Consider the following 14,614-nt stretch of genomic DNA (forward strand, 5'->3'; position numbering starts at 1 on the left):
ACTTCTCAGGCCAATTAATTTTCCTAAGCACTCCAAACATTGAAAATTGCAAAATAAAATAAAATAAAATAAAAGTGGAAAAGGGAAGTGATTGTAATGCACGCGCTGTGGTATTAGTAAGCAACGATAAATCACGATTCACGTAAACTTGTTGAGAAGCAGCCACGTGGAGGGTAATATTGTACATTGAATTTATTATTCGTACACGCGCGCAAGAACCTTACTTTAGAGTATTTAGTATTATTATTTATTTATTAATTATTATTATTATTAACTTGTCGGGTTTCACATTTCAAAGATCCGAAATGTTCCAAAGATTGCGAAGGCAGAACCAGGAAACTCTAATTTGACGGGAATTTTCATCCAATGCGAATATTATTACCATAATCTCTTTCCAGATTTCACATTTGATTCTTCACAATTTCATCTCCGATTCTCTCACTTTTTGTTACACACATATTAATAATATTATATTAGTTATTATTATTATATATTATATTGTACTTTTTTTCCCCCTTAGGGAAATTGTGTTGTCACTTTGGTCAATTTTTCACTTTGTGTTGTTGTTGATGATGATCAATTTTACCATCTGCGAGTGAGTGAAATTGTGAGTGTTGTTTCCTTGATTTTTTCTTTCTCCCTTAAAGGATTAAAAGGGTGTTCTTAGATTGATTGTTGAAACGAGAAGAAGAAGAAGGAACGGTAGCAGAAAGATTGTACCTTTGTTTCAAAAGCCAGATATGCCAGAAAACAGGCAGGTTCTGAGGAATGCTGCTTCTAATCAATCCGGTGACAACATTGAAGGTAGCTTCAGATTCTATTTGTTGTGATCATGATTCATGCTATTGTTGGTCCTGATCATTGTTTTTGTGATGATGCCTGTGTGGTGTTTGTGTTTTTGTTTGTGTGAAGTTTTCCTGTTGTGGAGCTTTGGAATGTTGTATTGTTTGTGTTAGCTTAATCATCGGTTCTGGTTTTCATTATGATGGATGATGATGATGGTACGGTGATCTTGATTTGGAGAATTTCGATGATCCATTGAATTGAATGCGTTATGATTCTTTTTTCTGAATGAGTTTCTTGGAACAATAGCTTCCTATAGCAAGAGGATATAGAGGTTCCGACAAATCCCTATATTCTGAATTCAATTTTTTGTTGCCTGAATTTGAGTGATCGTACAAGGCTTTGGGAAATTGTGTTCCTTTGCTTGATCATGCAACAAAGGATTGAATGCATGTTTTGATCTTTAAGTCTTTTATGAGGTGGAGTTGGAACCTTGTAAGGTTCTGATCTAGTTAGTTTTTACGGGAGTAGTCATTGCTGGTAAATTTTTTTTTGGAATGCATGTTGAGACTTTCGTGGAATTGTGAATTAAATTGGATGATTCCTGTTTTGATCTATATTGCAGAAGCAATTCGGCGATTGAAAATCAATGACAATCGAGATAGAGATACTGCGGGTCAAACTAGCCCGTATCCGGATCGTCCTGGTGAACCTGATTGCTTATATTTTCTGAGGACTGGAATGTGTGGTTATGGGACTAACTGTCGCTACAATCACCCCGCTAATGTTTCACTGGTAATGCAACTCTTTCTTTTGTTTCCTTTTTTGCTTGTAAAAACTTTCAGGTGTAGATGAATCAGTTCTTTCTTAAAATGAAATCTGTGTACAATTTTATAATCATTAAGTTGGCGTCTGATTGATTCGTTAGTTTTAATCATATGTAAGTAAACCGTGGGTTCTCATCCTTTGTTAGAATTTCAGGGTACTCATTATGGTGAAGAGCTCCCTGAGAGAAACGGGCAACCTGATTGTGAGGTATGATTCTGTTTTTTTTTTTTAATCAAAAGTACATTTGTTTTTCAATTGTCTTTTTTATGATGTTTTTTTAACAATAGCTTCGTGGCTTACCTGAAATTATAGCCATAGTGTTTGCCTTAGTTGATTTTTTTTTCCTATAAAAGGTGTAACGTCTATTAGTTTCATGAGCTGTTTGATAATTTTATTGGACATTTTATGAGTTTTGTCTTGCAGAAATTAATTTTCTAAATTTTTTATGACGAAGAATGTGAGATTAATTTAGAATATAGTTATCATTCTTGAACTTTCCTTTAACACGAGTTAGATAAATATAATTGAAAGTTTTTGTAATGCATTAATAGGAGATACTATATAGTTCACTTCCTTGGTAGTTTCACTGCTATCCACCTGCATTTAAATATATTGGGCTATATCACCCACAAAATATACCAATAACTTATAACCTTGTTTGAAAATATGCATTGCAGTATTTTCTTAAGACAGGGACATGTAAGTATGGATCATCGTGTAAATATCATCATCCACGGGACAGGCGAGGGGCTGCTCCTGTATCATTCAATGCTTTAGGCCTTCCAATGCGTCAGGTCCATATACAAATTTTCACTTGTCACGCCATCTTTTACGACATTATTGTGTGATTTGTGTTAGAAGAACATAATCGTATATGGAAAGCTATTTCATTCATTGCTTCAAAGGTTTTAATTCTTTGCTTTTAGGAAGAAAAATCATGTCCCTATTACATGAGAACTGGGTCTTGTAAGTTTGGAGTAGCTTGCAAGTTTCATCATCCGCCGCATGCTACTTTTGGAGCTTCTGGAGTGGCTGCATCTCCTACCTCAATGATCCCCACATCTGGATATGTTGGTGGATATCCGTATTCCTTACCGAGAATGCCATATTTATCTGGACAGGGCCTTCAGTCTTATGTGCCTCCTTTCTTTTCTTCTCCACAAGGAATTATACAGGGTTGGAACAGCTACATGGTTAGTTCAACCTATTTAATATCCTGCTTATATGAATTTATTGCATTTTTCGATCTTTTGTTACGTACCAAACAGGGGTTATTGTGTCACTAACAATGATTGCAAGGACACTAGGAAACACACTGAATTTTGTTGTCTATACATGTAAATGCGTGAATCTTAGAAAATATTGATTATCATAATTTAATGCCATATTTCATAACAAGGCAATGAATTTCAAACAAAGTGATAGTGCATGATGATCCTCATAACAATGTAATGAACTTCAAACAAAGTGATTTGTGCATGATGATCCTGTTATTCTTAAACCATATTCATTCTATTTACAAATTTTAACGCACATTTGAAATTCATACACCGATTGATACCTCGAGCAGAATTTGATTTACTACTTACTGGTGCAAATTCCATTGAGATTTAACTATTTTTGGGTTTTGACTGATTTTGTTTCTCAAATCAGGGAAGTATGAACCCTGCAATGTCTACTGGTTTTCTTGGATCTAATCTTGTTTACGACTCTGTGAATCCGGGTGAGTCACTTTCTGGTGGGCAGGTAGTAAGTCTTAATCTCCCAGATAGGCCTGATCAGCCAGAATGCAGATACTATATGAACACAGGGACTTGCAAGTATGGATCTGATTGTAAGTTCCACCACCCGAAAGAAAGAATCGCCCAGTCATTCATAAATCCACTCGGCCTTCCTGTGCGACCTGTAAGTTCACCTATCCTACTTGATCGTTGGGGTACTTCAAAATAATCGTATTCCATATACTAACAATCTAAACTATTTTACATTGTCAACCAATAAAATTTGTATAATTTGTAAACAGTTATCATGGTGAATAGTTAGGCACCATGATATGGCAATTCATCTTGACTTTTCATTAGCAGGCAGTGCATAAGAATTATTCTCTTGTTCATTTTAGATTAGCTTTTTACTTTTGTTGACGTGCCAATACATGATTAAATGTCTATGTAAAACTTTTTACTACTGACAATGTATGGAAATTAAGTCCAAAGATATCTTTGCATCCCATATTGTCATATTAGCTATAACAAGACCTCTAATTATATTTTGATTCCTAATTCCTGACTTGGTTGTTTTTAGGGGCAAGCTATATGTTCTTATTATAGAATTTATGGAATATGCAAGTATGGCCCAACATGCAAATTTGATCATCCAGTTTTGGCAATCTCACAGAACTATCGCTTGGCCACACCTACTGCTTTATCTGCACTGGACACCCCTCTCGACGGAAATCGAAGAGGGACTTTCCAACCACCCGAGACATCACCATCTAAATTATCGAGTGACGAGCATCAGCATTCGGATAACAATATCAATAATTCACAGGCCGCTGAAGATTCATCCAAACAAGCTGATCATACTACCTCAAATTCCTTTGAAGTGGCCTCGGAATCCTCCTTACATGACCAAGATGCTTGATCTTTTTTCTCTTTTCGAGGGACAAAATTTTCCTTGTTTTAAGGAGAAATATATTATCATACACACACACCTTCTGTTCCCCCTTTCTCTCTTTTTTTCACCTGCGATTTCTGTGGAGTGGGATAGTTTGTTCAGAGGTTGTTGTGACACTCACTAGCTTGTGGGGGATGAAGGGGCATTTTTTGTGGTGAATAAGATGCAGGTTGAAAGTTTGTGACCTTTTTTTCCGTTTATTTTCAATTTTATCTTTATTTTTTTGTTTCTGTGTCAGTTTGGTAGACACTAAAAATGGGACTGAAATTTAGAGATTTGTGAATCACTAGTCACTGAATTGTTTACCCCATTTTATAAGGGCATACCAAACTATGGTCTTTTTTTTTTTTAAATTATTATTTAGAGATCAGAATACTTCCATTTGGGGATAATATCAATTTGAAGTTCATCAGAACTGACCAGATTCTCAAATGTCGAGTTCTTATGTTTGAGAAGTTATGCCAGATTAAAGTATTTTTAAGACCATACATTTCTCTTCTCTAAAATGCACTTAAGATAACAATATGAACCATAAAATCTACTGAACGAGTAATCTTAAAATTGAAGGGATTTTATTTGTTTGATTTTGAAATTAAGTATTAGTTTCAGAGAGAATTCATAACAAGGCAAATAAATTCTGTTTAATTGTAAAATATGTTTTTACTATATTAAAGGTTGAATATTGTTGACCTAATTACTAATACGTTATTGTGTTTTATAAGGACACTTTTCATTCCTACTATGTATAGGTTGATTTATTACAAGATTTATAATTATTTTTATAAGCATTAGAAATGCAAGTCAAGGTGAAGCATAGCATCTGGCCATGCTATTTATTTATTATTTTTGGCGAATGGTGGCTGCATGAAGTTTAAAGGGTTAATAGTTAAATTAGTTCTTAAAAGATAAGACACTTTTTAAATTCATATTTGAAAGATTTTTTAATTAAATTGATCTTTCAAAGATTATGAATTAATCATATCTGTCATTCAGTTACTTTATTCACAATTTTTGTCAACGATTAATGATGTGAAATATTAACTGATATCATACATGACACATAACATGTTTAATTAGAGACTAAATATGTTTACGAAAATCTATCAATTTAGTCACTATGTCATATTAAAAATAGGATTTGTATAATTGGAAAAAATGACTAAATTAATAAATTTTTATAAACATATTTGATCAATATCTAATTAGACATATAAGGTATTATATATATTATCAATTAATCTTTTACAACATCAATCTTTGAAAAAAATTATTAATGAAGTAACTGGAGTACAAATATGATTAATTAACAATCTTTGAAGGACTAATTTAATTAAAAAATTTTTCAAAGATGAATTTAAAAAATATCTTATTTTTTAGGAACTAATTTAACTATTAATTCGAAGTTTAAAGTTGTATAGTGATATATAGGGTGGTTTGCAAATAGGGTCCACAAAGGAGATTTTCCACAGGGAAAGGAATAGATAAAAATCATGAAACCTGGAAAAAGACAATTGGCAAGAATCCATGAGCATTGCTTGGATACCTGTTTTTCTTCATCATTTGTATTTTAATCAAGCTTTTTGTAATATTGTTTTGAGACCAAACTATCTATAAGTCTCTGTTGCTAACTAGTAATCTATGACATTGAAATTTGTTAATGGAGTAAAATCCGAGCACCTAGCTAAATCACCTTTGAATTTAAAATAAAGGATTTTGTTAGAGACAAAGAATTATATACAAAGTTTAAGCTACGGATTCGTTACTTCCACTTTTATGTGGCAGTATCTTTAATCACTATAAAAATATTTATAAATAGAATTCTATTTTTTTGTTTTTGAAAAAATCAATAATTAAAATTTGTCTCTTTGTTTCTTTCTTTTTTTTACACATTTTCTTTCTCTTTTAATCAAAATTTTAAAGAAATGAATAAGTTGCTTCTGTTAGGATTTATCATTCATTCTTCACCTTTTTTCAAGATGAGACATTTTTCGCATTCCTCTTTTCCTTTTTACATATTGCCATTTTGTTCTTCTTCCTCACTATTAACTCTAATCTCGGTCCTTCTCCCTCTGCCCCTGCGAAATACTCTTGTAAGGTTTTATTTTTATTTTTATTTTATTTTATTTTATTGTTTTTTTATGAAAATTATGTGAATTTGAATGCTCTTATTCTGGTAGGATTTTACGATAAATTTGAGACTTGATGTAAGTATAACTTGTACCTAACTCAGTATTTCTATCTATTTACTGATATATGTAAATAGACAATGCTTGTCCAGTCAACTGTAGCAAAAGTGGAATCTTTCAATGGATTTTGCAATAATTTTTTAATATCCAAGAACAAATGTTTTTGACCAGTAAAGAGTGATGAAATATTTAAAATTGTTTCTATTTAGTTGACAATGGCATAAAATGGTAAGCATTTATGAGGAATGCATTTCATGACTTTCACTTGGCCCGTGAAGCATCCACCCTTATATACGGAACATGAAATTTATCATGTAACATTTTAACTGGCGTTTAAAGTTTCGATAATATATGGAACAAATGTTCTAGGAGTACTAGTTTGAAAAAATCTTGAAAACGAAGTGTGAATTGTAGCAAGAGACCTAAGTTGCTTGTAAAATTTGTCAAAATTTAGATGTTAGTAAAACGAGGATGATGTTAATATTTTACCTTTAAGATGGTGTAAGATGGTGTTCCTTGTTATAAACTTGTGTCTATTATAATGAAGTGCATGAAGAGGCTAGGTTGCAATTCCTATATTCTCTAATTGTAAGAAAGTATCGAGTAGCACTTTGTTTCTTGTTTGCATTCCGGAACTTGTACTGTGATTTATTCCATCATTATTTTCTTTTTGTGCCTAATTTGTGACATGCTGTGATTTTTAGGATTGTTGATTTTGAAGTACTAAAGCAAAAAAAGTGATTCACGGTAAGAATAGTCTCACAATCTGAATTATAAAACAAAATTTATTTATCGGGTAAAAAACTTAAATGAGCCAAGGCTAGCTCATATTTACCCAAATCCGCCAAATCAAATTTTGCTACAACAATCCACCAGATCAAATTTTTATGTAATTCGAATCGAAATGATTCGAAATAGATTTGCAAGTAATTCGAGTTGATTGAATTCGAATTACTCCCTATCACTTTTACCACGTAATTCGAATCAAACTGTGCCAAATTATGCTTGAAAATTGTCACGTAATTCGAGTGGAGTTCATTCGAATTATTAAGGAGTAGTTCGAATTATATTACTTCGAATTACATGGAGAGGGACACACGAGAGTAGTTTGAATCATATTGATTCGAATTACTTGATTTTGGCTAGACTTAGTAATTCGAGTCGACTTGTTTCGAATTACAATGGATTCGCCTATATAAGGAGTTCGAACTAAGTTCATTCGAATCACTATCTCATTCTCATACCCCACCAAATCCCAGAGAAAACGACCAACATTCGGGCCGAGTAAGACCGGAGCGGCATATTCAGGCGATGGGGGACGATCCGGGGAGGCTTTATCGTTTGGATGGAGTTGCTCATATCGCCGGGCTGATCAACGACGAGGTTAGTGGTCGCTGATGTTGCGCTGTTTATAGTGTTTTCTGTTAAGATAGCGGTTTTATGATAGTGGTTTTATGATAGTGGTTTTATGATAGTGGTTTTATTATCGTGGTTTTATGATAGTGGTTTTATGATATTGGTTTTATGATAGTGGTTTTATGATAGTGGTTTTTGTTAACGATTTTTGATAGCGGTTTGAAAATAGTGGTTTAGGAAAGTGGTGTTGGCCTGTGGTTTTTGTTAATGGTTTTTGATAGTGGTTTATGTTATTGTTAGTGGTTTAGGATAGTGGTTTGAAAATAGTGGTTTAGGAAAGTGGTGTTGGCCAGTGGTTTTTGTTAATGGTTTTTGATAGTGGGTTATGTTAGTGTTAGCGGTTTAGGACAGTGGTATAGGCTAGTGGTTTTTGTCACCGGTTTTTGTTAGTTATTTTTGTTAGTAGATTTTGTTAATGGTTTTTGATAGTGGTTTTAGTGTCTGATAGCGGTTTAGGGAAGTGGTTTAGGGTAGAGGAATGGGCTAGCGGTTTTTGTTTACTTTTTTTAGGGTTTAATGTTTGTTGTTTTTTGTTAATGGTTTTTGCATCGAACGATTAATTTTTTATTTCTTTATGAAATGAATTGAATATGATAGTGGTTTGTGAAAATATTCTAATTATGCGGTTCATCTACTGTCCAGCCTCGGCGTTGCATATCCAGCGTTAGGCGGCAGCAGGGGATGCGTCTTGATGAGAGGTACGTTCCGTACCTGCAGATGGCCGGCTTGTACCATCTTGCGAGACTGAACGACAGATGGTTCCGACTAGACGAGCCGCTAGTCAGTGCATTCGTGGAGAGGTGGCGGCCTGAGACGCACACCTTTCACATGCCGTTCGGAGAGTGCACCATCACGCTTCAGGACGTCGCATACCAGCTGGGGTTGCCGGTGGACGGTCATTACGTTAGTGGTTGCCTCACAGACTTCCACCTATACATTGAGGGTGGGAGGCCTGCTTGGACGTGGTTCCATGAGTTGCTTGGTGTCTTACCTCCTGAAAACCAAATTCAGAAATTCGCAGTCAACTGCACATGGTTCCAGGAGACATTTGGCGAGTGTCCCGTCGGGGCCGACGATGAGACAGTTAGGCGCTTTGCCCGTGCCTATATCATGATGTTGTTGGGGACGCAGCTGTTTGCCGACAAGTCCGGCAATCGTATACACATCAGATGGCTACCCTTTGTTGCTAGACTTGAGGAGATGGGTGGCTACAGTTGGGGGTCGGCGGCACTAGCATGGTTGTACCGATGCATGTGCCGAGTCGCCAACAGACATGTGGTAAAGTTAGCTGGGCCGTTACAGTTACTGCAGTCTTGGATCTTTTGGAGGTTTCCTTCTTTTAGGCCTCCTGGGTATGATGCGTTTAGCTGGCCCCTTGCCTCGAGGTACCTTTATTGTTTTGTATTATGTATCGTTTTGGTATTCACTTTCAATTATGCAAGCAATTTGATGTCCGTTAGAGTGACTCACCAATGCATTAACAAGTTTAACTTATTAAGCAGGTGGTCTGGTTACAATCCTGGGATTAGCAACAAGGGACCTCGGGTGCAGATGGCTCGCCTGAAGATCGACTTGTTATAGCCTCGGGATGTAAGTTCACTGAGCCCATATCTATATCTAGTCATTCTTTCAGTTTATGTTTTCTAAAAGAGGCCTCTTATTGATTTTATATGGTGTTTTCAGTTCATATGGATGCCATATAGTGCACTCGACGTCATCCAGGTTGTCCATCCGGAGGTCTTGGAGCCTCGGCATACGATGTTATGGTGGTGTGTGACGTCCCTGATATATTTTGCGGTTGTTGAGTGGCATCAGGTTGATAGAGTGTTACCCCAGTTTGGTGGCGTACAACCCCCACCGCATCCCCCCCTGAACATCGACTTCTTGATGTCGAAGGACGGGAGAGGAGGTGACCGTTGGTTCCCGGCGCACTTACCTGACTGGCATCTTCACTGGCAGCAGCGTACGGAGCACATTTTACAGTTCGACATTGTGGCCGACCCTGGTCCCTCGCATGATTTCTTGGCATGGTGGCATCAGCATGGGAAGAGATTCCTGTCGCCAGAGATGTACTTGGGGGATCCACGAGGTATTCCTATTCCGGAGGAGGCGACTCAGAGGGGTGCAGGCCGAGTTCCTGAGATGGACCGAGTCCAGGATGTTCCTGATAGACGTCGTGTAGAGAGGAGAGCTCGAGTCGGGACACGTCGTAGCCAGCGTGAGCATGCCTGGCTCGATCATGCTATGGAGGAGGTTGAGGACGCAGGTAGGGGTCGCGGGAGACGACGTGGGCGTGGAGGCAGGAGGAGGGGGGCTGATGGTAGAGATGATGCACATCAAGCTGGGAGGGTTGCAGCTGGAGGAGGTGAGGCAGTCGGGGTTGAAAGGCCCCATCAGGGGGGGCATGATAGTGAGTGGTATGGATCAGGTATGGGAGATCCCTCTACTCACACTGACGCTGGGCTTGGAGATTATTTCGTCGGTGTTCCCGGTGACGATCAGACACTTCAGGACAGTACTCCATGGGTTAGTCCGGGCTCCATGTTTCCAGACTTCCTTGGTAGTGACAGGATTGTGGCAGAGTTCGGTGGACCGCATTTCCTTGAGGATATCCGGACCATCATGCAGGAGGATGATGCTGCACGAGGACGTGCTCAGACGACAGCGACACAGGCACCGTTAGATGTAGATCTGAACGAGCCTGCCACGGTGCCTCCTGTGCAGACTTTTGCGCTGGGTGGGACGCCAGCATCCGCACATACTCTAGGGTCACATTCAGTTGTCGGCCCGTCATCATCCAGACCAGTACATGTCTCGCCCAGGACATCGACAGAGGATGCAGAGGATGACGACCACGACTCGATTGAGGATGAGGAGCCGATGATTCGGAGAGGTCATAGGACACGGGAAATGAAGTGCTTGGAAGTATCCACAATCACAAGTCTGAGACCCTAGGGAGACCCTGTAGGTACCAAGTGAGAAGGAACCTGTCGGAGTCGTTTCAGCCACGGTGTACTCCGAGTTATCCCTGTCATAAACAGTCACCGTGAAGCACCTGGCCGTTTTCAGGTTTGCCTCGATACACTTTACCAGGTATTGACTGAATTATTGTCCGGTACCCATCTGAGCCTGGGCCTCCCTTCCCTTACGGACAAATAGTTCCGCAAGCCTTCCGTATGTGGCCTTCACCAGCGAGCACACAGGGAGGTTCCTTACCCCCTTCAGGATTGAATTCACACACTCAGATATGTTGGTCGTCATGTGCCCGAATCTCCGACCCTCATCACAGTACTGTGTCCACAATGAATACTTAATTCGGTTCGCCCACTCACACATTGCCGGATTCTCAGACCGCAGGATGTCAAACTAGTAGTCGAACTCCACCTCGGTCTTCGCATATGCCGCGCTCACAAGAAGCCTCCGAGCATCTTTTCCTTTGAAGGTGAGGGCGAAATTTGCTGCAACGTGTCGAATGCAGAATGCCCGGTATGCAGCCGGAGGTAGCCATCCCCCATCGGGTGCCTCGAGTGCTGCCTTTATGCCGTTATGCCTATCTGAAATAACTAACAGACCTGGCTGAGGTGTCACGTGCTGACGGAGGTGGGAGAGAAAGAAGGACCATGACTCAGCATTCTCACCCTCAACTAGTGCGAATGCCACGGGGAGTATGTTGGAATTCCCGTCCTGTGCAATCGCCACAAGCAACGTTCCACCATACTTGCCATATAGATGGGTGCCGTCAATACTCACCAACGGCTTACAGTGACGAAATGCCTCGATACAAGGGTGAAAAGTCCAGAACATCCTATGAAAATAAGCCTGGGACTCGTCCACCTGTCCCCCAACTCGAACAGGGCAAGTCCTGATGACAGCTATAGTACCAGGCATCGTCAACTGAACTCCTAACACCCAACGAGGGAGCTCCTTGTACGACTCATCCCAGTCCCCATAGATGATTGCAACCGCCTTCTGCTTCGCCATCCAAACCCTCCTATATGTAGGCCTGAAGCCAAACTGTGCAGCCGTGGCATTTAGAAGCACCTTGATGTTGACAGATGCGTCAGGCCTAACCATTGGCATAATGAATATCGCTATCACATGGTAGTCCAAACTCCTATGGTCGCTGGAGATGGAGGTGGCGAGACAGGTATGCGGTCCGTTGTACCGCTTAACTTCCCAGATGCCCTTGCGTTGCCGGAGACTCAACCGAATCAACCATGTGCACCCATTCCCAAACTCAGAACACTTTCCCACGTACCTGCGATAGTCAGACTCAACTACCTTGTACTGTACCCCTCGGCGGATGCTGTACGTCTTCACACTCAACAGCGCCTCATCTTTATCCTTAAATTGTTGACCAACCTGGAACTCTGTCATACCGGCAGACCCTTCCGTATCTCTAGCGCCAAATCCAGTAAGCTGCCCAGGATATTCGTCCTGCCTCATGGCATCCAGGTCCAAAGATGAAAAATGGGGTGGGTACTGCTGTGTGCCAGAACTTGATCTACCAGTAGCCCTTATCGGATCACTCGTTCCAACATCATCGCTGCTTTCATCAGCGATCGTATCAGGCTTGACATCATCGTCATCTGGATCATCAAACAATCCCTCTCCAACACCAGCCGGTGTAGGACACTGTACTTCGGTCGGAAGATGTTCCCCATATCCAACCTCGTCTCCAACGTTGCCGCTGAGATCAACAGCAAACGATGGGGAGGCGGCAAATTGGATCGCTGGCTCATACACTGGGACGGAGGATGAAGCAACCGCAGGTCTCGAGCTTGAACCGGCCACCGCGGCTATAGTGTTGGCATTCCGGTTCGACCCACCCGAGCTGGATACGACGTCAACCAACTTTACCAACAGCTCTGGTGTCCTGACCTCGGGAAACTGCCTACGAGAAATAAACATGACCTGCAAGTCCTCATCACTCCCGATCGTGAAACAATCATACTTCACCGTATCATGGAGCACCGTGATTGGAATGCGATAGAAAAACTTCTTAACCCTTTTCACTCCTTCCAGACCAAGCTTCACCAGCACGGAGCTAACGAGAGCATCATAGCTGGTCGTAGGGCTCATGATAATACATAGAGGATCCTTATCAGTGAACTTCACGCCAGACCGAGTTTTTCTCTTAATCGATCCTCTGTGGTGTACTAGCACTAGAAAACTATCCTCACTAGCCATCTCACCTCTTTGATGAGAGCAACGTGAGTTCACAGCATATATATAGAGCTCCGGTTCACAGTAATTCGAATTAACTTCATTCGCACCATATATATATATAATTCGAATCAATTCCATTCGAATTACCAAGTATTAGTAATTCGAATCTATATGTCTCGAAATATGCAATTCGTCACCATTTCATACTAATTCGAATTAATATAGTACGATTTAGCTTTGTATAATTCGAGTCTTATTGATTCGAATTACGTGACAATTTTCCATGCATAATTCGGCACAATTTGATTCGAATTACGTGGTAATAGTGATAGGGAGTAATTCGAATTCAATCAACTCGAATTACTTGCAAATCTATTTCGAATCATTTCGATTCGAATTACATAAAAATTTGATCTGGTGGATTGTTGTAGCAAAATTTGATTTGGCGGATTTAGGTAAATATGAACTAGCCTTGGCTCATTTAAGTTTTTTACCCTTATTTATCTGTTAGTGCTTTTTCATTTTGAATCCATTTATCTAGTGAGTGAGCTAAATATTATTTTACTGCATTGGACTTCATCTTATCCCCTTTATTTGTTCTTTTGTTTGCAGGAAAAAAGTTTTGTATCTTTACAAGTGCAAGATGAAAACAAGAGTGATTATTCAACCAAAAATAGATAATTATATTCTAAATATAAAGCTTTAGAGTATTTAAGTAAAATGGTATTGAAAAATAAGTTTATTCATAATTTCTTTATGAACTTGAAGTTCACCGGCACAGAATGACTTTTATTATGTTGGTTGCTTAAAATTGGAAGTGATTAGAAAATGCTCTAGGCATTGAAGTAGTAGGAGAAAGTGCATATTGGTTCTCAAAATTGGAGTAATATCCTGATATAATAATTATTTGACTTTATTTTATGATTAATGTTGTATTTTTTAGCTTTACATGATTACATGTATTAAACTTTGATCGTATTATCTAAAAAGAAAAGAAAGATTAACTATATTAAAATAGTTCATCATTCTAGAGATGTAATATAAAAGCGCTTTTTTTTTTAACTAAGATCCATGAAGTTTATCCAGATGTATGAGAGTGACAATTTTGAGAAAATAAGGGTGCACTTTAAGACAAATATGCTAAGCAATTTTCAATATATAATCAGTTACTTAAAAAAAAAGACAAAATATATTTATATACTTGATGGTTCACTTTAAATCAGTGTGCAACTAAATTTTAAAAATTTCTATCAAAGATGACAATTTTTCAATAAATCATGTTTGGGTCTAATTTATTAAGCCTTAACATAAGAATCAAGAGATAAAAGAATAATTATTTTAATAAAATAATATGAGCAAGAGGAAAAGATACTCTTAAGAAATATATATAATTTACAAGTCAAAATTAGCAAGTATAAAATAGGGACTACCATATCAACTTAATATTTACAGGATTTTAGTATATACAGTCCCTTAACATTTTTTTTTCATTAGCCGATTTTAACCAACACCTTTTGCAACTTTTGGAGTTGGCTTTGACACTATTGATTGCATTCACG

The 14,614-nt window shown here is 38.5% G+C and overlaps 2 protein-coding genes across 3 annotated transcripts; one reads left to right on the forward strand and one right to left on the reverse strand.

Annotated features, from left to right (window-relative positions):
* The first annotated feature begins 301 nt into the window (after positions 1-301).
* LOC107609211 (zinc finger CCCH domain-containing protein 3) lies at positions 302-4,716 on the forward strand. 2 transcript variants are annotated; one of them, XM_016311084.3, is made up of 7 exons: positions 302-804; positions 1,409-1,578; positions 1,765-1,818; positions 2,289-2,405; positions 2,538-2,804; positions 3,265-3,516; positions 3,913-4,716. In XM_016311084.3, exons 1-7 carry the CDS (start codon positions 741-743, stop codon positions 4,249-4,251), a joined length of 1,263 nt encoding a protein of 420 aa, XP_016166570.1. In that variant the 5' UTR covers positions 302-740; the 3' UTR covers positions 4,252-4,716. The 2 variants fall into 2 exon arrangements, with proteins under 2 accessions (XP_016166570.1, XP_020962854.1); XM_021107195.2 differs by having other exon boundaries at positions 303-804; positions 4,006-4,716.
* A 6,536-nt stretch (positions 4,717-11,252) lies between these two features.
* On the reverse strand, positions 11,253-12,797 carry LOC107606704 (uncharacterized). Its single transcript, XM_088494400.1, has one exon. It carries the CDS (start codon positions 12,795-12,797, stop codon positions 11,253-11,255), a length of 1,545 nt encoding a protein of 514 aa, XP_088350526.1.
* Positions 12,798-14,614: the final 1,817 nt, after the last annotated feature.

The sequence above is a fragment of the Arachis ipaensis genome, chromosome B7 (genome assembly GCF_059453495.1).
Source record: "Arachis ipaensis isolate K30076 ecotype BB chromosome B7, ASM5945349v1, whole genome shotgun sequence".
In the NCBI taxonomy this organism is placed as follows: Eukaryota; Viridiplantae; Streptophyta; class Magnoliopsida; order Fabales; family Fabaceae; genus Arachis; species Arachis ipaensis.

Coding starts and splice junctions, on each gene's coding strand:
- LOC107609211 (XM_016311084.3), top strand. CDS start 741: ATGCCAGAAAACAGGCAGGTTCTGAGGAATGCTGCTTCTAATCAATCC. Junction 1,579..1,764: donor ACCCCGCTAATGTTTCACTG/GTAATGCAACTC, acceptor TTAGAATTTCAG/GGTACTCATTATGGTGAAGA. Junction 2,406..2,537: donor TAGGCCTTCCAATGCGTCAG/GTCCATATACAA, acceptor CTTTGCTTTTAG/GAAGAAAAATCATGTCCCTA.
- LOC107606704 (XM_088494400.1), bottom strand. CDS start 12,797: ATGTTTATTTCTCGTAGGCAGTTTCCCGAGGTCAGGACACCAGAGCTG.